This window comes from Mchenga conophoros, linkage group LG13 (assembly GCF_057382185.1).
Source record: "Mchenga conophoros isolate Kocher_MC1m ecotype Shallow Benthic linkage group LG13, M_conophoros_male_GT1.1, whole genome shotgun sequence".
Classification (NCBI taxonomy): domain Eukaryota; kingdom Metazoa; phylum Chordata; class Actinopteri; order Cichliformes; family Cichlidae; genus Mchenga; species Mchenga conophoros.
This window is the reverse complement of record NC_140538.1, coordinates 1,342,226-1,367,301: the sequence shown is the minus strand read 5'-3', so window position 1 is coordinate 1,367,301 and position 25,076 is coordinate 1,342,226. Positions and strand designations below refer to the sequence as shown.

At 40.0% G+C, this 25,076-nt stretch overlaps 1 protein-coding gene across 1 annotated transcript in view; it reads right to left on the bottom strand.

The window, feature by feature from the left end:
- Positions 1-14,270: 14,270 nt before the first annotated feature.
- Positions 14,271-25,076, bottom strand: part of slc2a15a (solute carrier family 2 member 15a) — a 39,171-nt gene continuing 28,365 nt past the window's right edge. The window contains exons 8-12 of the mRNA XM_085295925.1: positions 22,684-22,794; positions 18,838-18,939; positions 18,484-18,559; positions 16,804-16,931; positions 14,271-16,170 (exon numbers count right to left, since the gene is read on the bottom strand). Of these exons, the coding sequence (XP_085152051.1) occupies positions 15,916-16,170; positions 16,804-16,931; positions 18,484-18,559; positions 18,838-18,939; positions 22,684-22,794 (672 nt within the window). The 3' untranslated portion in view covers positions 14,271-15,915. The remainder of the gene's footprint in view (positions 16,171-16,803; positions 16,932-18,483; positions 18,560-18,837; positions 18,940-22,683; positions 22,795-25,076) is intronic.

The following is a 25,076-nucleotide window of genomic DNA, read 5'->3' as shown; positions in this document are numbered from 1 at the left end:
TACCCTTCTGTAACAAAGCACCCCTGACACTTGTCTCCAGCTACTTTAAGTTGTCTACACACGTGTGAACTTTCTGGCAGCTGCGGCTCAGGTTGTAGAGCGGGTTGTATAGTAGTCAAAAGGTTGGTGGATTGATGCCCGTATCCTTGGGCAAGAAAATGACCCCACTGGAGTATGAGTGAATGTTAGATAACACTGCTGTGGTAGCAAGTGCTGTGAGAGCTTCGATTGAGTACAAAGGTGCTATATAAGTATTGGTTCATTTACTGTCAGTCGTTTTAAATGGTTGACCCCAAGTATTTAAATTCATGCACCTTTGTTGTCTCTACTCCTTGCTGCAGGAGTGCGGTCGGACAGCAGGACAAGCTCTGAAACACAGCAGATCCACCTCTGATGGCGAGAAAAAGGTTTTTCAATAGCTTATAAAAGTGAATTGAATTGCCACAGTGTGTCAACAAAGTGGATTGTGAATCGGTGCAAAGGAAAATCAACGAGCAGAAAGTGTGTGTTTGTGTGTGACTGTGAGAGGAAGGAGAGGTTCAGCATAGCAACATAGTTGAAATAGGTGATGTCAGTTTTTGTAGAGTCGGAAACGCTGCATAGACACATGTGTGTGTGGTCATGTGTTTGTGTTGCTCTGCAGCCGCACTGTGCTGTTTGTCTCCAGTCTGTGGATCCCCGCCATCATCTGCAGAGCCCTGCCAGCCTCTCAGGCGTTCTCTCTCCAGCTGTGTCCCTTCAGTATTTCAACCAGTTTTATCGATTTATTTGCAACAATTATGAATCAGTCAAAAACATTTTGAGGAAAATTAAATTATGCCTTAGAATTTCATTGTACAGGGTGGGCCGTTTATGTGGATACACCGTAATAACATGGGAATGGTTGGTGATATTAATGGTTGGTATATGTGTCTTTCTGGCTGCTGTTACAACCAAATTTCCCCTCGTGGGACAATTAAAGAATTATTCTATTCTATTCTATTTTATTCTATTCTAAAGTCCTGTTTGTGGCACATTAGTATATGTGAGGGGGCAAACTCCTCAAGATGGGTGGTGACCATGGGGGCCATTTAGAAGTCGGCCATCTTGGATACAACTTTTGTCTTTTCAATAGGAAGAGGGTCATGTGACACATCACACTTATTGGTAATGTCACTTCTGTACAATTAAGAAGTACTGCTACTTAGTGCTGGCTGTTACTGCTTTCACAAAGGACATGAAAACTGGACTGACATCATATTGCAGTCTAAGCACAAGACAGATTAAACGTGGTCAAAGCCACAGAGGCCCTGATTTCTAAGAATTGGTTCCAGCACCAGAAAACAAGAATTTTGCATTAATACAGTTCTTTATCTTCCCTCTGCTGTCCCTTTGAAACGCCATCACGTCTGGCCTCATGTGGTAACCTTTGGTTTCCTGCTTGCATTAACCTTGATGACATCAACAATGATGTCACTGGATTTTTATCACAAAAGTATAGAAAATACAGTGACAAGCAGCACATTTATTATATTCGTCCACACATTGAGCTTTCATATTCTCTTCTGCTCTCATTTTCCTCCTACCAATCCTGCCAGCTCCCACCAGTCATTATTGTGGCCTCCTGGCCACTGCTGGTGCTGTAATCATCATAGCTGTGGTGGCCTGCTCATTACACAAGGGCTGAGCTGTGATTTGGACAAATTGTGATGAGATGTCTTCTCTTTTCCAAGGGTAAAAAACACTGGTTGGAACACACGAAGCTGGATCAGGAAAAAAGAATATAGACTAGAAAGGGAAGAGAATGTCGTTTTAGACTTAGGCCCTTATTTTTGGATATTCATGCTGAAGTGCAGCCATGTGACAGGGTGTTGCCTGAATACCTGTGTGTGTGTGTGTGTGTGTGTGTGTGTGTGTGGTGTGTGTGTGTGTGTGTGTGTGTGTGTGTGTGTGTGTGGTGTGTGTGGTGTGTGTGTGTGTGTGTGGTGTGTGTGTGTGTGTGGTGTGTGGTGTGTGTGTGTGTGTGTGTGTGTGTGGTGTGTGTGGTGTGTGTGGTGTGTGTGTGTGTGTGTGAGGGAAGAAGAAATAAGCTCCATTCAAAGACTTCAAAGTCAACTAATGAACAAACATCCAATTAATGGAAGTTGTGTTGAACACTTTGGTGTTTTTATTTTTATTGACTGAGTCAAGTCTCAGTACTTGACTGAGACTTTTTATGGTAAATGGTAAATGGCCCGTCCCCCCTGGGGACCCCAAAGCACTTTACACACTCAGTCATCCACCCATTCACACACTGGTGGAGGCAGCTACAGTTGTAGCCACAGCTGCCCTGGGGCAGACTGACAGAAGCCAGGCTGCCATATCGCACCATCGGCCGGGGCTCGAAACGACAACCTTCCGATTACAAGGCGAACTCCCAACTCTTGAATACATAATCATAAAAAGTCTCCTAACCAGTCACCTGGATGGATCCGACTCAGTTACTTTACTGTATTTAATGTTTTTATTAAGGAAGTCATTGGTATTAAATCCAAGTGAGTTGGACAAAACGAGCTACAGCCAAGTCCGATGTCCACAGCAGTGTATTTGATTTGTTTCTGAGCTTCTGACCCTGTGTTTGTGTTCCTCATTTCATGTTACACATTTCTCAAAGCATACATTGGGACCTCATCCAGAAAAACGTTGTTTTTTATGATAGAATCCTGGCTTCAGAGTTCACCTAGGTCAACCTCACAGATCGTCTTGGCCAGGTTCAAAATGTGGCCATTGTTGAAATCATAGGTTAGACCTGGTCAGTTTGTGCTGGCCTTTACGTGGACCGAGCTGCACCCAACAAGGTCGGACACACCTCTGACCGCAGCGCTTTGGGCCAAACCCATACTAACTGCTTTTGCCTTTGTTGTGCTGTTGTACAGACCATGTCATCCACAAACACAAGTTAATAAATTATTTGATCATTTTAAAGTTTTGATAACTTGTCTCGGGAGTCTCAACTAAAACTCTTGGAAAAAGAGCAAAATAACCTTTTGATCTTCAACATGTTTACTCATTCGAGCTTTGATGTCCTCTGCTGTGCAGTTTCTTCAGTGCTATTCAAATATCCACATTATATTTGACTATTTCTTTCTAGACAAACAGAATTAAAAGAACAAACTGTTGTGTGTCATTGAATGCAGTGTCCCCCAGCTCGTGTTTTTGTTTGTGAGAGCTGTCAAACACCATTATAGCTACTGAGAACATCACCACCTTCTAGCTGTCAACTGAACATACTACCACCTGCAATTGTCTCCCATCAGTGGAAATTGTTGTAATTTTCCTTCACACAGACTTGTACTCTGAAGACCATTCACTATGTAAATGGTCATGAACATGTTGACAGGCTTATCTGTCAGGTAACGTTTGAACGTTTTGAGGCTGCAGTGCACGAGTGTAAACAAATCTGGAACTATATCTGCTTTGAAGGTTGTTGAGTTTGAATGTGATATCAAACATTTAGATGTTAGCCTTAAACATGTAAAGAAGCCGCTGTTAACAGCCAATCAACCCAAGGAGGGAAGTGTACTTTTACATCCATCATAGGAGAAACTAGAGAGGCTGCTATTGTTGTGTTTTGTGCATTAGTGACCATAAAGAGCTCTCAGAGGGCCCAATAGACCCACTGCTGGATTCCTTACACGGGGTCACAACTGTGAAACTGCATTGTTATTCAAAGAGGCTGACACTCAGGTCTTCTTTTTGAGGGCTGTTGGGGGATCCAACATTACAGGTAGTTGTGAACTACTACTTGTTGAGATGAGAACTTAGAATACAATGAAGTGCTGAAGGGCACAATGACTTCAAATACACTTTAAAGCAAACTCCCCTTGCACAATAGGAGGGCTGAGGCACTTCAAGTCACAGACACTGAGCCGCTTTAGGTATTGAACTGTATATTGATGATTTGTTGTTCTCTGGGTTTTTAATGTTGTAAACGAACAAAATAATAGCACGTCTGTGCCACATTTACTAGTGAAAGGAGAGTGAATGGAGGTGGCTCTGGTGATGTTTTTGTGACCCTGCAGAACAATAACGACGTGAATAATGCTGGGAAGCTGCCTGAGAGCCTGGTGCAGTTAGCAGCAGTGTGACTGAACTGTAAAGATGCTGTCACACGTTTCATTTCCACCTGCTGCTCTTTTGTTCTCGCAGCACACACTGTGTCATTAACGGCCTCTAGTGGCAGTGAAGTGTAGTTCAGGACAAGTCACCTCTTCATCTGTCTCCAGTCATTACACCACTACATACAGGGTGGATATATAATGTAATTATGTTTGTGGTGATGACTAAGTTCGGATAAATAGCACTCTCTTTAATGTTGTGGCTCATATATAGAGTTTTCTCAGTAATTACCTGAAGTAGCTCCAGTATGATTGTTACAAAAATACTGTGTTTAATGGGGACTACTTATTGTGAACTGAATTATTTGCATTTGGAAAAAACGTGTGTTGGTCAAAATACAGAGTATGTATTTTATAAAATATGTCGTCATTGTTGGCCTGAATACTTATATCTACAACATCTTCACTCTTACGCTTGATTTGTTTAGGGACACGTGTTGAATGAACCATGCCACATTCGGCAGCATTCATACTCTAAGCTACTTTTCTTAGTTTCAGTCTATATAACAAATACAAACATGCAGACACACTAGCACAGGACACTGATTGGAGTGCAATCAAACAAGTTACAGCAGTTTTTTCATGACCGGGTTAAAGAAAATCTCCCCTTCGTTCAGGGTCCAGCTTTATAGGTAAGGAATTCCACATGTTGATATCGCTAACAGGAAATGCTGTTTGCCAGATGGAGGATTTCTTGAATTGCACCTTGGACTTTCCTACAACTCTGCACTGCTGAACCACAGAGTCATTGGACACTTGGAGAGCTTATGTTTGGAAATATTTGTATATTCGTTTTAGATTAGCAAATATAATGAATTTAACAAAGCCTTCTACAGAACACTGCAGCTGCAATATAAAAACAAATAGGGATATGACTTGATTTTGACTGACAAGACCAATTATGTGATCTAGGACTAGTTCTGAAATAGTTTATTCATTAAACTAAATTATGATGCCAATTTTTATGGCCTGCAAATATTTCTATGTAAAATATTTATTAGCAGTTTTATACAACTGACAAATGAAATGCTTGAAAGCACATCAGTTTTTTTGGGAAACCAGTAAATGGTTAATCATTAAACTGACCCTGACAATAACTTTACATCTTCACTCTCACAACACTAGACATCAAAGCTAACAGGTAGAACAAGGCCCTAACACATACACATTGAGGAATGAAAGGCTACGGTCAATATACGACTGCCTTTGATGACGCAGGAGAATAAACATGCGAGCAGTGAAGGAGTCAGCCCTCAGATGTTTATTGGGAAGCCTTGTTAACATGTCAGCCTGTCTGTGGCCCCAGGGCAAAGGCAGTGCAGATTATCATTGAAAACTGAACCAGGACCAGTTAACACAAAGGTAACACAATCTGGCCTTCGCTGTAGATCCGATGCACTGCACAGGTTTGCAGAACAGCACCTGTAACGTACAGACCAACATGTATGTGTTGTAACGTGTTGTAACTGGCAGTGTGCACTTCTTTCATCGTGACACCTGCCCTTGTTTCCAGTGCAGTGAAACTGTTGCAAACTATTACACCGTGCCTTCAGTTTAGGTTTTTTCTTGTTGTTATTTGCATACAAGCGCATCTTTTCATCCACTTAATAGGTTCAATTCCAATATTGCTTCTCTCACTGCAGATCTGTGACACACAACAGAGGGAACTGGCCTTTTATTTATGTCGATGTTTCTTTCTGAAATGCAGCATGTTACCCTGTAAGCTTTGTTGTTTCTTTTAAAAAGAAAAAGCTGTTCTTCTTCTCTTGATGATGCGTACAAGCCTCAATCCGAACTCTTTTCATTTTAAATGTGAAGATTACAAACCTTCCTTTGCTGTTGAGCTTTGACGGTGAAAAATATAATGAAATGGTAAATTTAGTTGACAGCAGCTTAAAATCAATCAGGTATCCACCAAGTATAAGAAAGGATGAAAGAACTGAGAAGTCTTGTAAAAAGTCGCATTATTTACTATAATAACTTTTCGTAAGTATCTCCCTCAGTGTGTCCCCCCCCCCTTTGTTTGTTTCTGTGAGCTGGTTTTATATTAGAAATTGAGGTGTTGTTAATTTTGCAAAAATGACAGATTTTGAGCAGAGGTCTTCTTTAATTATTAATTCTTTAATAGGATGAAAATTTAAGCAGATAAACCAAATCACATCATTATGGTGTTTATCAGGAGTTTGGCCCCTTATATCCAGTAAATGTTGCTAAGACGTTTTGAACAATTCCAGGCTCCCAATAGCAGCAAATCTACAAACACAACCGGAAACCCTCTCTTAGCTCACATATAGTTACAGTTCTTAGCAGGTCAACATCATGTTGTGGTTTGTGGTTAAGAGCAGTTGTAAAAGATTTTATATCTGGATTTGTGAGTACTGCTGTGATTCACCTTAAAGCTGGCCGATCAGTGTCTGTGTGTGTCAGACTGGCTGTAGGAATGTGGAAGATAAGAAACGTGTCTCTAGCCAATCATCATGCATGAAGCACAGAATCATTCTTTACATTGAAACTAATCAGACAATAATCTAATATAGGTTAAGCAAGATAATGACTAAGCAAATATATTCCGAATATTGAAATGATTCTAACAACAGGCCTCTGGAGGAGCTGGTTTGTGCTAGATGACCTTGGGGTTTGTGTGTAAGAAGGATGGGGGGGGGGCTTAATTATAACGTAACGGCTTAATTATTGTTCCGAGGATGTTTAAAAGTAAGTGGGCAGGCAGAGCCTTCACCTTTCAGGACACTCTCCTGTGGGACTAGCTCGCAGTTTGGATTTGGGAGAGAGACACCCTCTCCACTTTTACGATTAGTCTAAGAACCTCCCTTTTAGTTAAAACATGTCTTAGGGCTGGACCAGGTGACCCTGAATCATTTTAGGCTGCAATAGGCCTAACTGCTCGGGGCTTCCCTTAATGCACTGAGCATTAAGACTAAGTGTTTATACACCACTCATTTAGTCATCTTTGGGCGGGGCCTTGTAATTGCCAAATTAATGTTTTGGTATCAGCCTGAGGAACTTGGAAACAACTTGAAGTTCTGGACTTCAAGTATCATTTCACGTCACATCAGAGAAGCTTCCTTAGGTCTAAAACCAAATGGTGGAGAGTCACAGACATTTAAATCTCCATCTCATTTATTTTCACTGTGGCGTGTGAAGACCAATATAAACTATCCGATTAAACACTGTAATTAAATAAAATATTTTCTTATTCAAATGATTACTGACATATAGATGAGAGAAAGAGAAAGGGAATCAGCACTACTGGGAACCAGCACTACTGGGAATCAGCACTACTGGAAATCAGCGGCGGAGCCAGACATTTGAAACGCCCGGGGCTTAGCCCAAAAGGGTAGTATGCATGTGGGATTTGGTTGTTTTTTTTTTAGTTTTTTTTTTTGGGGGGGGGGGGTAAGAAATGACTGAAAGATTAATAGGCTCTGTTTTGAGTTTTGTTCAAAAAAGAATGACTTCATATAGGGAAAAATATATATCACATGTGCAGGACACCTTAAACTAGTTTTTTAATTAAGCAGCAAGAAAGAACAAAGTCAGGGCTGCATCAAGACACGAGGACTAATCCCCAATTCAACCAGACCCAGAACTGATCCAGAATTAAATCAGGACTACTGAGGACTTAACCAAGACAGAACCAGAATCAGAACTAGATGATAGCAGCACTAAAAATCATCATAGACCTGCACTACACTTATTTTTTTAATTCTACCAAAGTACAATATTTAGATTGAGAAAAGTTTATATAATTATTTAGCCTTGTTGTGCAAACAAGCTGCATAACTTAATAAATGTAGAATTTGAAAAATAACAAACCTAAAAAGAAACACTGGGTACGAGATACATGAGGACCTGTGATACGGTGATACTTTTGGTAAACAACCATTTGACTAACAGGTGTGTCTCACCTGCTCTTGTTCATCTCTGTTCTGTCCTCATTCTCCATCTCCCTCTCTCTCCCTCTTTGTGCTGACAATCATCAAATATACAGTTGAAACCAGATATTTACAAACTCTTCAGATAAAAACACTTTTTTAATTGTAACATCAAGCCTGGGGCTCGCTCGGGCCACTTCGGAGGTGGGGTGCCCCCGGCCTCTCGGCCTGGGGCTCGGTCACTCAGACTCAGGCACAGCTGGCTGCTGGCGGAGCTCACGGGCGCGTCACTGCAACCCCCCCTGGCTTCTGCTCCGCGGCTGCTGAGTGAGCCCTCAGCTGGGACTCTCCTCAGCTCTTACTGGGACAGTGGCGCGGCTGCCCCTCTGTTGGTCTTCCTTGGTCTCTTGTGTTCTGGGGGCCTCTGGATGTCTGGAGTTTTGATCTCCTCCATACCTGCTTCATACCCTGGAGGACGGGGCTGTGGCTCCCCACACTCCCTAGCAGATCATTACATGGAGAAACCTTTGGAATGCAAGCATGCTGATCCACACAGGTATGCACACAGGTGTACACACGGGTGTTCACAGACGCGGACTACAGCTTTCTTGGCTGCTGCCTCAAAGCACATTGTACGCTGTCTATCTTGCACAATATCGTTTATTACTTAGTATCTACTGATATCTACTGCTAGCTAGTTTATTGTGATTGTGCCGTTTTTTTTATTATGTTGCTCTTTGCTGTTTGCTTTCTCTTCTGTTTTTTTTCTCCATAGAGGTGATCCAGGTGTTTTGTTTGGGTTTTTTTTCCTCTCTTCCCCCCATCTCACCGTCTCTTCTCCCCTTTGGTTTTCTTTCTCTCCCTCTCTTTCTTTCATTCTTTCTCCCTGTCCTATCCCCCAGTCATGTCTGTCCCGTTTGTAGCAACTGAAAATAAAACAAATTCATAATTATAATAAAGGTCAATCAAATGGACCAATATGGCAAGGCCATGATGATCCACTTGGTAAAATAAATCCGCTTGGCATCTTTCTTGGCCTTAAGACAACAATTCTGATGCTAAAGATCCAAACGGGACACAAAAAAAGAAAAAAAAAATTGTAACATCAAATCAGACTAAATGTTTATTTCTTTAGATTGATAAATATAAAAAACATATTTGTTAACTTTAAGAGTAAAGAGAGAAACTGTCTGTATTTCTTAATTGTAAATGGCACCAAATTGTATTCAAATTGAACCACACTTATGGAGCTCCACAGTTCTCTTCCTGGTGTTTTGTTGACATCTCCTGATGTTCCCATGTCACAGAAACAGGCTCTGTGTTTTGCCTTATATGCATCCACAGCTGTGCCACCAGTTTACTCACATGGACTCTACTAACCTATCAGAAGCTTCTTCAGCTCAGAATGGAATCGTCTGCAGTTTCTTATTAATTAACAAACTTAGTGTATATGTACTCCTAAATTGGATCCTATGGATCAGGGCTGACGGGAACTCTCAAAGTGTAATCAGATTACTGTGAAATCATGGTTCCAGCTCCACAGAGGACCAAGCTTTGTAGATTTAATCACCTTCTAGTGCCACCCTCTGCTGTGATTAGCAGAGCTGCCTCTAATAAACATTGTACACTCAAATCTACCTCAATCGTTACAATAAACGTTCAGTGATAATAAATAGAAGCTCTGTCTCTCTTTATTCTGACATTTAACTAATTCAAAAGATGTTTCAATATTTATCTAAAACAAAAGTTTACTCTAAATTGATGTTGTGCAGTAAAAATGTTTTATGTTTTCTCCCTAAAGTGTAAATATCTGGTTACAAATGTGAATATCCTGCTGTGTACTGAAACCCCTCTTGGGCTACGTCCACACGTACACGGGTATTTTTGAAAACGGAGATTTTCCGCTTCCGTTTAAAAAAATAATCCCGTCCACACATAAAGGCAGAAATGAAGGAAAACGCTGCTAGGAACATGCCAAAGCAGCAGGTGGCGCTAGATTCCTAACTGTGTAGAAATGTTGGCCAATCAGAAGTCGGCGGGAAAAAGTAAACAAAGCTGGGGCATAGAAGCAGAACCGTGTGGACGGACAGTAACTGTGTGCATATGTAAGCATTTAAACACTGCAGAGAGTACAATTAACAGTATTGTAGAAGTTAATTTCACCGAAACAATAACGTGGCGCAGTGTGACGTCAAAAAAGGCGCACATCTTTGACGCTGCGTTTTCTCCATTTTTCTCGTCCACACGTAAATGCAAAAACTGAGTTTTAGAAAATATCCACCCTGCCCGGAGTTTTTAAAAATCTCAGTTTTCAGTGACCAAAAACGCCGTTTACGTGTGGACGAAAGGTTCAAACACAGAAAAATCTGCGTTTTCAAAAATACCCGTGTACGTGTGGACGTAGCCTTGTTTTGCATAGAAATATACTGAACAACATACAAAGCATAATATATAAAATAACATTTACCTGAGTTTTTTCTTTGAAAGAAGCCTCTCATGTCCATTCTTATATTTCAGTACATAACTGAAACCGATTTAGTTGGGAGGGTAAGAACTGAGAATATGAAATAAACACACGTAAGCTAAGACTCTAAAAAAAATAGCATTTGTTCGGCTTTTCATTTCGCCATTTGTTGATTCACTTGAAGAGCAAGTAACGTAATATTAGTCTAGTGATCAGTTTGATATCAATCTTTCGTGATACACCGTCATATTTACATTATTTGTACAGTACGAATGATTTGCTTTGGTACCTGGTCAAACTTAAGCTCTCCTTAGTATGGCTGGCTCCGTTTCTCCAACAGCGCACTCACGGGCAGCAGCTGCCCCGCCCCCTCACTCAGTCGCTTAGTGCCTGAGCTCGGATCATACCAATATCAGGGGGGATTCACGCACAGTCGTAAATTCCCACAGTGTGCACTATGTGCTTCAAATATTGTGTGTACTTTTTGTTTTATACAGTTGTCAGCCAGACATCTAACTATGAAAAAAATTACACTCCAAAAGACCCCGGGCTTAAGCCCAGTAAGCCACCCCCACGCTCCGCCCTGCCAGAAACCAGTTACCAAGAGACAAGTCAGAAACAGATAGAAGACAAAAACCTAGAGCAGAAGCTAAGTAGGACTGAGGGACCATGACACTGCCTGCTTATAGAGTCCACCTATTGGTTCTTGCTAGTGATGGTGTGATGAAGCCCTGTGAATGTGCCAAATCTTTCCAGCCAAACTCCAACTTACAACGCCTCCATCTCACCTGCACCCGTTTTGCACACACCCTACAGTAAAATGGAAAATGACAAAGTTCACAGGTTGGGGTCAAATGCCAATCATACATATTCTCTCCTCTGTAATATGCTTTGTCAATATTTTTGATATTTATAATTGAGTGATTTGTATATATTAGTGCTATTTCTTGAATTTGTAAACTCTGCAACATATTGTATTGTGTTGTAGGAACTGTAACCCACACAATTTCCTTAGGGACTAATAATGTGATCTGATTCTGATTCCTGATACTGAATCGAGCAGATCACACAAAGACCTGTTTGACAACTCATTTGGATGTACTGACATCTACTGGTTATTCGAAGTACAGCAGCCCTGTTGTGATAATACATGGCTGTGTCCCAATTCAGAGACCGCACGCTTGACGTACGCATTTTCACCGCCACGCGACGACGGCTGTCTCAATTCGAAGTGTACTTCAAATGCGTACTCCAAATGCACCGTCGATTTCCCCAAGCGTGGTCCGGTGCACGCTTCGTGGTCCCATATATCCCACAATTCATAGCGCGGCGGTGGGTGTGGATAATTTTGCCGCAAAATACCTCACAAGAATGGCGCTCCCAGTGGCTGCAGCCAGACCCTCCAAAATATGGCAGACGGCAGAAGAGTGAACTGTCAAAGTAAGCACTGAATATGATGTCACTTACTTATGTGCAAATGTTTAATAACAAAGAACATTAAAACATTACTGTTGGCCACATGTCGGCAAAGTTATGTGACATTAGTGATGTTTGTACTTTCAGCGTTAACTTGGTTTTAAAGCCTCTCTCTCTCTCTCTCTCTCTCTCTCTCTCTCTATATATATATATATATATATATATATATAATATATATATAATATAATATATATATATAATATAATATAATATATATATATATATATATATATATATATATATATATTATATTATATTATATATATATATATATATATATATATATATATATGCACTAGGGCTGCCACAAACAATTATTTTGATAGTCGACTAGTCACCGATTATTTTTGCGATTAGTCGACTAATCAGATCATCATCCATTGGACGTACAGCGTACAGCTTATTGCACCAGCAGCATCTGCTCTTATATAACTATCATTAGCTTACAGCTTTAAGTGTTTAAGGTGCTAACTAAAAATAAAGACAAGATGATAGTTTATTAATTTTTAATGAAATCTGCAGATTGTTTCGGTGAAGTTTAATAAACTCCTTGCTATCTAAAATATAACAGGACACCGGAGTAAATTCTCCAGCATCTCACACTTCTGATAATCAGCTGTCTGCTTGACGTTTATTCAGCTGTGTAAAAACTATAACTTTAATCTCAGCCAAACCGATTTACTCAGGAACAAATAAAATACTAAAAAAAGCCAAACAATAACATTTTAAGTTATCTAAGTGACTCATATATCATGTTTAACCTGAGTAGCGAAAGACGGCGGTGGGTTTGAAAACGATTTGCCGGGAGTCCGGTGTTCTCACGGCTCTAGTGACCCTTGACCCCGGCTAGCTAACGAGCTAGTGGGTAACAGACATCTCCGAAAACGTCGGAGCGCTTTTGAAAATATGCGGTGTCCTGATAAACTGAGCAGATATTTGAGGTTTACACAGCTACATTCTCGCCTGAAAATATGTTAAACGTTTATTTTGTGACCCAGAAAGAATAATAAGAGTAACATTAAAACTAACTAGCTGCCGCCATTGTTGGAAACTGCGCTGGGCCGCGCTATGAATTCTGGGACACAGCTTCTTCTTCTTCTTCGGGGTTTAACGGCAGCTGGCATCCTTGTACATGCAGTGCTGCCATCTTCTGTTTCAGTCCGTTATTACACTCTTAAATCCTGCTACTTATTCCTGCGTCCTTTGTGATCTTACAAAGCTTCAAACGACGCGTCGACTATTAAATCAGTCGTCGACGATTTTAATAGTCGACATAATCGTGACTAGTCGACTAATCGTGGCAGCCCTAATATGCACACAAGGGCAGCACGGTGGTTAGCACTGTTGCTGCACAGCAAGAAGGTCCTGAGTTCAATTCCACCATCAGGCCGGGGTCTTTCTGTGTGGAGTTTGCATGTTCTCCCCGTGTTTGCGTGGGTTCCCTCCGGGTACTCCGGCTTCCTCCCACCATCCAAAGACATGCAGCTTGTGGGGATAGGTTAATTGGATAATCCAAATTGTCACTAGGTGTGAGTGTGAATGGTTGTCTGTCCTTGTGTGTTGGCCCTGCGACAGACTGGCGACCTGTCCAGGGTGTACCCCGCCTTTCGCCCTATGACAGCTGGGATAGGCTCCAGCGCCCCCCGCGACCCTGAAAAGGATAAGCGGAAGCGAATGGATGGATGGATGCACACATAAAACCTGAGATAATGAATTTTCATCAGCTTCACTGAAGCTTCAGGTATTCTAGATCTTTGGGTTATTTAACTCTCCATATGTGAATGAAAAGCAGATATTTTGTTAAGGCTTGAACACACATTTGATTGTGTTATTGAAATTTTCTTTAAATGTATATGATAAAAAAGACGAGGATTGTTGGCCCCTGGATGCTTTTTTCCACATGCAAACAGAGCAAGTGTGGGTACAGGTGCACAGTTCTGTTAATGGGGTCACACTATTTCAGCAGTCAGAAGGTAGTAATAGGCCAAGATAAGCAGCAGTGCTTAAATATATTTTTAAAATGTGTAAATGTTCATAATTTTGGCATTGTTTACATTGTTTACAAGAATGGTTTTTTCAGTTAGACTGGACTAGCAGACACTTCTTTTCTGACCACTAGAGGTCAGCAGGGAGTTAGATTTGTGTTTTTGAGGGTGAATAAAAAATCCAGTGCCTTGGATTCTTTTGTCTTTCCTACAGTTTAGATATGTTAGTAGCATAATTTTCTTATTACTGTACAATGCTGCTGGAACATGACAGTCAACTATGCTTGGTAATGAAAACACAGAAAGCACAGTGGTATAGGACTTCATTTATGTAGTTATCTTTTGACAATTCACAACTTTTAGACTTATGTACACATTTTCATGTATTTAAACTGTTTCACTTTCTGTATAAATTATATTTTAGCAGACTTTGCAAAACAATTCAACCAGCACAGCGTAATGACACAGTCTAAAATATCAGGACCAACTTGAGAAAACATCATGTTTAACATCAGATAATATACATATGGAACAAATGGTGACATTTAACAACATGCAGTTTGTTATTTGGATTTCTTAGATTGTGACTTACTGACTACAAAAGATTAAAAAAAGATGTATTTCTGTCATGTACTGTGTGTGGTACTGTGCACAACCCGTTTCTTACAGGCTGTTGTGTCTACAAGCTCTTGTTTCCTACTGAAAGGAAGACAGTTTATTCTGTGCATGTCCGATTTCATTTCACTCATGCTGGCTAAAAAGCCAATTTACAGAATTTACCACCCAAACTGTCTGCAGTAAGCATCTTTTAAAATATACATAAAAGTGCAGTAGCAGTAACAGTATCCACAGCATCTGAGGTTTTTCATGATCAAAGAAATAACAATTTGTTTAATATTTATTATTTCTATAAAGCTGGGTCAATCTCATCCTCTCATGTTTTCTTTGTCCCAACAAAGATCTTATCTAATTAATTGCTTCCCATTCCACATGCTAATGCTGACTAAACAGAATATGAACTTGTCAGTTGTAAGAAACTAACAACCTAAACAACCATCAGCTGCTTAAACCCAAAAAATGTAAAATGACACACAAAAGGGACAAACAGCTGGTGTCTGAGCTCCTTCTGGGACAATTATTTTTTCACTTGTATTTTGGTTAAGTGTAGAACCCAAAATGACTGGTTACAGTGAGGAGAGAAATGAAGTTTACCTTTCAGAAGAATTACTAGCTGGGCTTTATTTGAAAATGACCTGTTTTTCCATGACCCCAGAGGTCATTTGTATTTTAGTTTTTCATGAATATACTTTCCCTTCCACAGACAACATAATTAAAACGGTTATTATTTTTTTAAGTACAGTTGTGGTTACAATTTCTTGCAGTTGTGCACATCACTGCTAACATTTTTCATAGCACTGTACTCACCAAGATAATCAAGGTTGAAATCATGACTGACATAAAAACATATTTATTTGCTGGGTCGAGATAGAACAAGGGCACTTACCTAATGTACCTCAGGGAAACTGAAACTAGTATTTTAGTGTAGAACAACCATTGAAACTCTGTATAACACTCTCGTCTATTTTCTTACCCAATTATCAAACTAGGGTTGTTGGGAGTTACAGTCCGTTCCATAGGCAGATCTGGTCCATTACAGCAGGCCAAAGAGGAAATGGGTTTTTCAAATGTAATGACATTTGTCTTAAGTCTGCGTACCATACAGGTTGATTGTTTCCAACCTGTATGGCTGTTTCACTATATGTATAGTCCTGTGATGTCACCATGCTCCCAGAGTAATACTTTTGAATTAGCACCCATGAAGTAAATTTTCTTACAAATCTTGGATATAAATATTCAGTTGACAGAATAACTTCACTCAGCTATAGCACACTGGGTACAGGTGAGGTGTTGTTTTGTTACAATGTACATACCAAAGGAATGAATTGGCTGTGAAGTCTGAGTTAAGGTACAGACAAAGAGCTGTCAAACTCCACCGAAGCATGTTCTAGACCACCGTAGCCATTCAGCTTCCGCAGCTTTAGCTGGTCAACATGGATCAGACTCTGGGTCTCTAAGACTGCTTCTTTCTTCGAGAACATCTGGCTGATTTCCATGAAGGTCTTGTTTTTGGTCTCTGGGATCACAATGTAGACATAGACGGCAACAGATGCACAAATGGTGGCAAACACTAAATAACAGTAAGCTCCGGCTGACATCTGGTGGTTGGTGTTGCAGGTAAATGGAAGAAAGAAAGAAAAGGACAATTGGTTTTAAATCAAAGGTGACCCATGTCACTTTGAGTAAACTGACATTGTGTATGTCAGAATAGGTAGTTACTCTTACACTCTGACGTTTCCTTGGACTACAGGGAGTAAGAAACTGAGAAGGATTTCTGAGGCATTCACAGTGATATATCGACTTGAGGGAGATAAAACAAAGCGTAACACTGCATTACTCCCATTATGCAAACTGAGCATTAGTTCTGAAGTCGAGCTCAGCCAGCAGCACATCAGCTCACGACTGCACCGGTGTCCTTCTGTCTTCATTTAGCAGGATCGATGTAGGCGAAGCACTTTGAAACCTAGAACTACCCCGGTCTCCTCCACATGCTGTTAGTGGCTTCACCAGTATCCTGTCTGCTGTCACTGACAGCTGCTCTATTCCATCCTGTGTGCTCCCCCTGATTTAACAGCTCCCTGACTTTATGCTTTTAATAGATTCTTAAGGAATCTATTAAAAGCATAAAGACCTAAACTGGATCCTGGATAAGTGGGTACTCGAGGACTACATCAATCAGTTCTCTGCATACTACGTTTGTAAAGAAATCCACGACCGTGTATAGCTTCTACCTGTAAGAATGGGAAGACGAATCCCACAGTGAAGTTGGACAACCAGTTGAGTGAGCCTCCTATGATGTAGGCTGCAGGTCGGTGAGATTGTTTAAACAACTCTGCCGTGACCAGAAACGGCACTCCAGCTGCAACAGGAAAAAGACAGGACTTACCAAACATCAGTCACACATTGCTGTTGGATGCTCTCGCAGCGATTTCATAGTGTTCACAAGTCATTTAGTCTCACATTTGAGACAATTTATAAGTAACAAACACAATCTGACTCTTTTGGTCTCCAAAGTTCTTCATCCTATAGCTCCAATTATTGATCAGGATAAGGCACTTTGTCCACCTTACATCCATATGCAGCTTTATAACATGCACCTGGATGAAGCCGGAGCATCCAGAGGAAACACAGAGATAACAGATAGTTTTTATTACAAAACTAATGTGCAGATTAACAGGGTGTGTGCAAGCAATTATATTATTTATGTTCATGATTTTATAATACATGTTCATTTATCATCTCTCGTACCAATACAGCCTTTGGGCCTAAAAATCCGCATATGGACACGAGAAACGTGTCAAAGAATGCATATCATTAATATTTAACTGTTATAGTCAGTAAAAACGGCTTTATTTGTCTCTCTTACAGAAGGTCCTAGAACCTAGAGTCAAATATACAGTCAGGGAACTTCAAATTAGAACATTTGAATGCATATCACTTTTATAAATAATTGCATTTATTAAACTTTTAAATGTCTGAATAAATGAAAATGTAACTAGAGCTGCAGTACAAAAGATTTTCAGAGACAAATTAGAGACAAATTTTTAAAGGCATGACCTGCAGAGGGTGCTGTTCAACCACTACACAGAGCAACCCAAACCTCCTGCAACTCACAGGTTACAAAAGAATAACATCACACATCAGCTGCAATCAGAGCAGACTACACTCACCTGTTTACTACTCTAGAAACTATTGTCATCCACCTGTACAAAAGCTTAAATTACATTCTGGTTTATATAACTCTTAAAACTCTTTTAGCAGCAATCAGTGATAGTCTGTTTATCTGAGATCATGCACGAGTCTCTAAACACACTATTGTTCATGGCTCTGCCCAGCAATAGTTCACATATAACCCATCCACAAATCCTGGCTAGTAAAAGATTCCAGTTTCCAAACACACGCGTTTAAATGGATATTAAACATACCAAAAATTCCAAAGGTTTCTAAAACATGTGGGAAAAAGAAAATCGTTTCGCCTGTAGCTGTATGAATGCCATGCCTGCTGACATAATGTTGTCTACTTGATATTAACCCTCTCCAGGCAGGCGTTGCCGATTTCCAACAGTTAAAAACTAACAACCTGATTACCCCACATACATATTTTATGAGTTTCTTTTACCACTGCAGGACTTGGTTGTGCATTAGCAACAAAAAACTTGAGCCTGAGAGGGTTAAAACCATTTAATCACTGTCAAATATGAAATGGGCAGCAGTTAGATTTTTGCAGGCAGCCACCGCTTTGATGCATCAACTAGTTTGTTTTTTGGCTCTTATGTTTTTATTTTTTCGTTTTTTGCTTCTGTCGACATCATGTGATAACCACACCAAAATAATACTTTGAACAGGTAAATCTGTTAATAGTTGTCATTTAAATGAACCAGTCCTTTAACATGCAGTATAAAGCAACTTGCCTGGGCCAATACAGAAGCCAGCAATAATGCCCACCACACAGCAGACACTGATGTAGCGCATGAATGACAAATGAGCCTGCAATGAGAACAAACAGCAGAACATTGAAGAAGTCTGACAGTATTTATGTAGCTTCTCTAAGCGAAAATGAGTCTTTTTGTTAAACACTGCTTTAAATATGTATTCTCTCTCTCTCACTCACACACACACACACACACACACACACACACACACACACACACACACACACACACTCACACACACACACACACACACACACACACACACTCACTCACACACACACACACACACACACACACACACACACACACACACACACACACACACACACTTACCTGTAAAATGAGGGCCAGTGTTATCCCAGTACTGCAGATACCCATCATAGCAAAACCCCCAATCATGAGAGGCCTGCGGCCCAGCTTCTCTATAGTAAAACACTCAATAAGGAGAGACAGATGCTTTATTAGACACTACTGAGTGGAACACATGTGTTTGTGTTTCGACTCAAGGTGTGTTTACACCAACTTAGCATACAAAATGAGAAGCACTAGCCTAGCTCACCTTAGAAATACAGAGTCAATGGGCTAATGATGATGTTTAAAATAGCAGTTTGGATGGTCGTTAGGTGTGTCGCAATACTAGAGTTTCACATTTGATGCTAATATACAGGATACTTTGGTACCATAGGGGGGAAAATGACGACAACAACAAAAAAACATGCTGTTGCTGATCAGGGCTTCGTTCCTTTTGCTGGAAGCTGAATGTTAGGACTTGGAATGATGTCACTCCTCAGTTAACCAAATGTCAGAAGCAGCATGAAAGAACTTGTGGAGCCAATCATCCATTTGCACCACTGTGACAATCTGTTTTTGTTCCAACTTAAATGCAACATCATTTGAGTTGTTAAGGAACCTATGGCGTTATTTTTGTGCCACTATTCTGAGCGCATGTAAAAAATGTTTGCAGGTGCAAGTTTTGCATTTTGAGGAGAAATTTACTTTGAGCGAAGAAAAACTAAATTTGAATGAACAAAATTCATTGCTGCGTGCAAAAAGTGTATTGCAGTGTTTGCTATTATCCACACACACACACAACAGCAGCCCCTCTCACTCAGTTTTTGCATTTGCGCTCGCTCACAACGTGTTTCTCGCGCTCTCAACATTTCTGCCCGTGTGCGCTCAACTTTCTGTACACCGTTATATTTGTGCCACAAAACCAGCCAATCACAGACTTGGATGCAAAAAAATCTGATTGGCTGTTTCCAGCAAACATCCGCTGATACTAGAAAGTAATATTAAATCAATTCTAACAACAGCTGATCAAGCTTAAACGTGCTGCTGTTGTTCAGCGCGACATCCGCTGGTTTCCTCTTTCTGGCGCAAAGTGGGCGATAAACAAGAGAGACGGGACTTGTGATCTTTGATCAGTTTCATGACTGAAGTAACAACAGGAGAGGGAGGGGAGAGAATGAGAGAAGAAGAAACAGCTGTGCAGCAAAAACACAGAATAACTCCAGCTTTGTGTCTTTTTCATTGTAGCTGAAGTACCACACAAACTGTTCCTCTTCCCCTCAATACGGATGTGTTAATCAGTGTTGGTCAAGTTACTTGAAAAAACTAATCAGTAACTAATTACTGATTACTTCCCCCAGAAAGTAATCCAGTTACTTTACTGATTACTTATTTTCAAAAGTAATTAATTGCTTAGTTACTTAGTTACTTTTTAAAAACACGATTTACAACCTGAAGAGGTGATAAAGCGATAGATCTTTCAGCCCAATTCTACTTTTTCTGCATAATCCATCACACAAAATGTGATCAAATGGAAAAGTCTCTTTTTAAAACTTGTTTTATTAGTTTTAATCTTTTAACTTTATGCATCAAGCAAAAATTTAATTATATGCAACATTCTCTGACTGGAAGAAATTAGTTTAACATTTAAGATAAGATAAGATAAGATAAGATAAGATAAGATAAGATAAGATAGAACTTTATTAATCCCTCGGGTGGGTTCCTCTGGGAAATTCGACTTCCAAAAAGCACAGCAACGACCGAAGTTACAGTTACAGAATTGTTATATATATATATATATATATATATATATATATATATATATATATATAACAATTCTAAACCTATTTTTAAACCTATTTTCTGCACATTCCAGCACATAAAATAAAATATTTTGTGTGTTTACACTCAGTCTTTCAAATAGATGCAAGTAAAACACAGCAGAAAATAAATAAAGTCAAAGACTCAGTGGTCCTGTTGCTCTATTTTCACCTGTAAAGCAGGAGTGGGGTAGGCGGAGGTTTACCCTGGTGCAGGTGTGCCGCGGTCAGTGGAAGAATCCGCGAGTGTCTCTGTGAGTTTCCCATTACGTCGTAGCTACTCGGTGCTTGTTGGAAGTTTAGGGGTTTTTTCGCTGTAAAAAGAAGTTTTCTTCCCACGCACAGCGGACACTAATGTTTTTGTCACTTTTTATGGAATCAAACTCAAAGTAAGGTCAGTACTTCCACGCTTTAAACGCTGCACGCTCACACTCTCTCTGCACTCGATATATGATCCATTGTTGATCTGCACACAGCTGTTGTCACGAACGTCGCACTCGCTTACGTCACTGTCGTGAGACATTCTCACAAAAAATCACGGTTTTAGTAACGCAGCAACGCAGCGTTCCTACGGGAAAGTAACGGGAATCTAATTACTGTTTTTGCAATAGTAATCCCTTACTTTACTCGTTACTTGAAAAAAGTAATCAGATTACAGTAATGCGTTACAAGTAACGCGTTACTGCCCATCTCTGGTTGTAATTGGTCCAGCCCAGAGTTGATGATGACCAATTGACTAATCCACCACCTTTCATTGTTTATACTGTTACAAAAACAAACAAACATAAAACTTTGGCCAGTCCAGCTGTGCGGTCAGCTGGTGGGTAACAGGCATCTCCGAAAACGTCAGAGCACTTGTGCAAATATGTGATGTCCTGATGAATCGAGCAGATATTTGAAGTTTACACAGAAACATTCTCGCATGAAAATATCTTTAAAGTTTATTTTGTGACTCAGACAGAGTAATATTTCAAACTCCGCCGCGACTGCCTCGTTTGAGTTTTGGACAAATGCATTCTGGGATATTGCATTTCGTCATTTCGAGCTGATTGGAGACCAAAACAGCCAATCAGATTTTTTTGCATCCAAGTCTGTGATTGGCTGGTTTTGTGGTACAACTATAACGATGTACACAAAGAGTTGAACGCGCACAGGCAGAAATGTTGAGAGCGCGAGCAACACATTGCGAGCGCAAATACAAAAACTGAGCGAGAGGGGCTGCTGTTGTGTGTGTGTGTGGATAATAGCAAACACTGAAATACATTTTTTGCAGGCAGCAATGAAGTTTATTCGCTCAAATTCAGCTTTTCTTCGCTCAAAATAAATTTCTCCTCAAAATGCAACACTTGCACCTGCAAACATTTTTTACGTGCGCTCAGAATAGTGGCACAAAAATAACGTTGCTGGTAAACTTTTCTCAGACGTTTCCAGTTTCAGTTTTGGACATAAGACTTTTTAGACAACAAATATTAGTATTATGCTATCATGTGATGACTGTGTATTCGCATCTGTACGGAGTCTTCATGCACTCCTACTTCCTTTCACAGGTCAGAGATGTGTTATGTTAATTGGTGATTCCAAATTTTCTGTTTCATATACATTACCTATAAAGGCCTATCAACAACTGGATTTTCACCATTTGACCATTTGTCTGATAAATACTTGCAGCAGCATTTGCAGTGTTGTTGTCAGCTACTGTTCATGTGTTCAGCTTTGCGCCACCTTGTCTGCTGCAATGCAGTGTGAGTCAGTGTGTGTCAACTGGAGGACGATGGTGCTGTTGCTATCGACACTGTTGCAAACTAGTACCTAATGTGATGGACTGATTCTTATATAGTGTTTTTCTGATAAACTCGAGCACTCAAAATATTTTGCAACAATGGAAACAGCTAGGCAAGGTGTTTCTCTCTGCTTCCCTCCTTTAAGCTAAGCTGGCCCCAAAATCACTTCCTGATTTCAGTTCTGTACATGATGAATATCTGTTTTTGTGGAAATAAAATGCAATACAACACTAATACAAAGGTAACATCAACTGCTATATAATTGCATGAATTCTAATTTGTATGCTTACCCCAATGAGTCCAGCAATGATCTCTATAATTCCTGTTCCTGCTGTGGTATACTGGATCTCTGGAGCTGGAATTCCAGCATTTTCAAAGATGCTGTTGGTGTAGAACCATATCTGTGGTGAAAGAGAAATGCAGGTAAATATCTGACAGTCAGTCAAGGTGTGATTGAAATGCTCACTTCCATATTTAATACAGTGGGTTAAAGACAAGTATTGCATAAAGTGTACGGAATATTTCTACATACAATGAACAAAAATATTAACGCAAACTTTTGTTTTTGCTCCCATTTTCCATGAGCTGAACTTAAAGATCTGAAACATTTTCTACAAACACAAAGAAGCCATGACTGTCAAATATTGTTCACAAATCTGTCTAAATCTGTGTTAGTGAGAACTTCTCGTTCGCCGAGATCATCCATCCCACCTCACAGGTGTGCTGATTGGACAGCATGAATATCGCACAGGTGTGCCTGAGACTGCTGATGTACGGCCAAATTCTCTGAAACACCTTTGAAGACGGCTTATGGCAGAGAAATGAACGTTCATTTCACAGGCAACAGTTCTGGTTGACATTCCTGCAGTCAGCATGCCAATGGCACGCTCCCTCAAAAGCTGCGACATCTGTAGCATTGTGCTGTGTGATCAAACTGCATATTTCAGAGTGGGCTTTTATTGTGGGCAGTCTCAGGCACACCTGTGCGATATTCATGCTGTCCAATCAGCACCATGACATGCCACACCTGTGAGGTGGGATGGATGATCTCGGCGAACGAGAAGCTCTCACTCACACAGATTTAGACAGATTTTTGAACTATATTTGACAGTCATGGCTCCTTTGTGTTTGTAGAAAATGTTTCAGATCTTTAAGTTCAGCTCATGGAAAATGGGAGCAAAAACAAAAGTGTTGCATTTATATTTTTGTTCAGTGTAAATCCCTAACAGTTTTGGTCTTTATTATTTTACAAAAAATTAACAGATGGAGATCTGGAGTTTATTCTTTAGTGTTGAAGTTCTATTTATTAGCTCTTCATTTAGAAAACATGTTAAAAGTGGCCAAATCACCAAAAATGTAAACAAATGATGATGAATGCACTTCAGCAGCAATAAGTGTCATGGAAAACTACAGTAATCCTTCCTTGGTTAAGTAAAACCCCTCTACAACATCAAGAGCACTCTTAAGAAGGTTGGCATGTCATTGTCAAACTAACACCTTGATGCATGTAAATACAGAAGGTTTACAAGGTGCAAAACACTGGTCACACTCAAGAGGATACTTTACTAAAAAATATAACTAAAAGAGCCTGCACGGTTCTTGAAAAAAAATCTTTGGACAGATAAAATCAAGATTGGCTTATACAAGAATGATGGGAATGGTATGGAGAAAGAAAAGAACAGCGCATGACCTGATATACACCACATCGTGTTTTAAACATGGTGGAGGCAATATGGTGGCATGGGCATGCTGAGACGAGTAGCAGGGGGAACTCTGAAGCGTAAATAGCTACACTGCTCAGATTCAGCAAAATGTTGCAGATCTGTTTGGACAGCACTTCACAGCACAGGGATAATGTTTGTGGCACTGTCCCTTTGCTTTGAAGAAGCAACCCAATAGTTTCTCAAAGTAAAGACACAGGATATTGTTCAGGTAAATAGGTCACCTGATCTCAACCAAGTAGAGGATGCTTTTCAGTGACTTAAAAAACACGACTTAAGGCAGAAAGTCATCTTTACTGTCTACAGTAAAGGCACTTGTTGAAGAAAAGCAAATGACAAAAGTAGTCCGTGCAGTCAACTTGTTGTATTTTTTTTTGTGTGGTTTATTAAAGAAAGGAAATTGGTCCTTTTGATTAAAATTATGTATATATTATTAGGTTAATAATAATAATAATGATAATAATTTCTTAATAATAACGTCTGCTACAGAACTGCAATACAGTGCACAGAGAAACTCCAAGGGCTAAATCTCAGAGTTCTTGTTTTCAGTTCATAAATGTAAAATTAAAAAACAAAACTGAATATTTAGCTTTGAAAGAGTCACCAGAAAAAACACTAACAGGAAAAAGAACATTGCAGTATGTTTTAGCTTTAGCTGCTGAACAAACCACGAAACCTCTGGAAAAATGTTGCTTGGACAGATGAGACCAAAGTGAAGATATGTGACAATAATGCACAATACACAGCAAAAACACCTCATAGTGCTTTGTAGCCACAAGACCCAGGCACTTTGTAGTCACTGAGTAATCCATAGGCTTGTCTGAATACCAGAGTATTGTAGAGTCAAAGGTGAAGTCATCTGTCCAACAGCTAAAGCTTGGCCAAAACTGAACAAACTAACAGGAAAATAATCCCAACAGCAAATCTAAAACAGGACGGCTGAAAATGAAAAGAATCGAGGT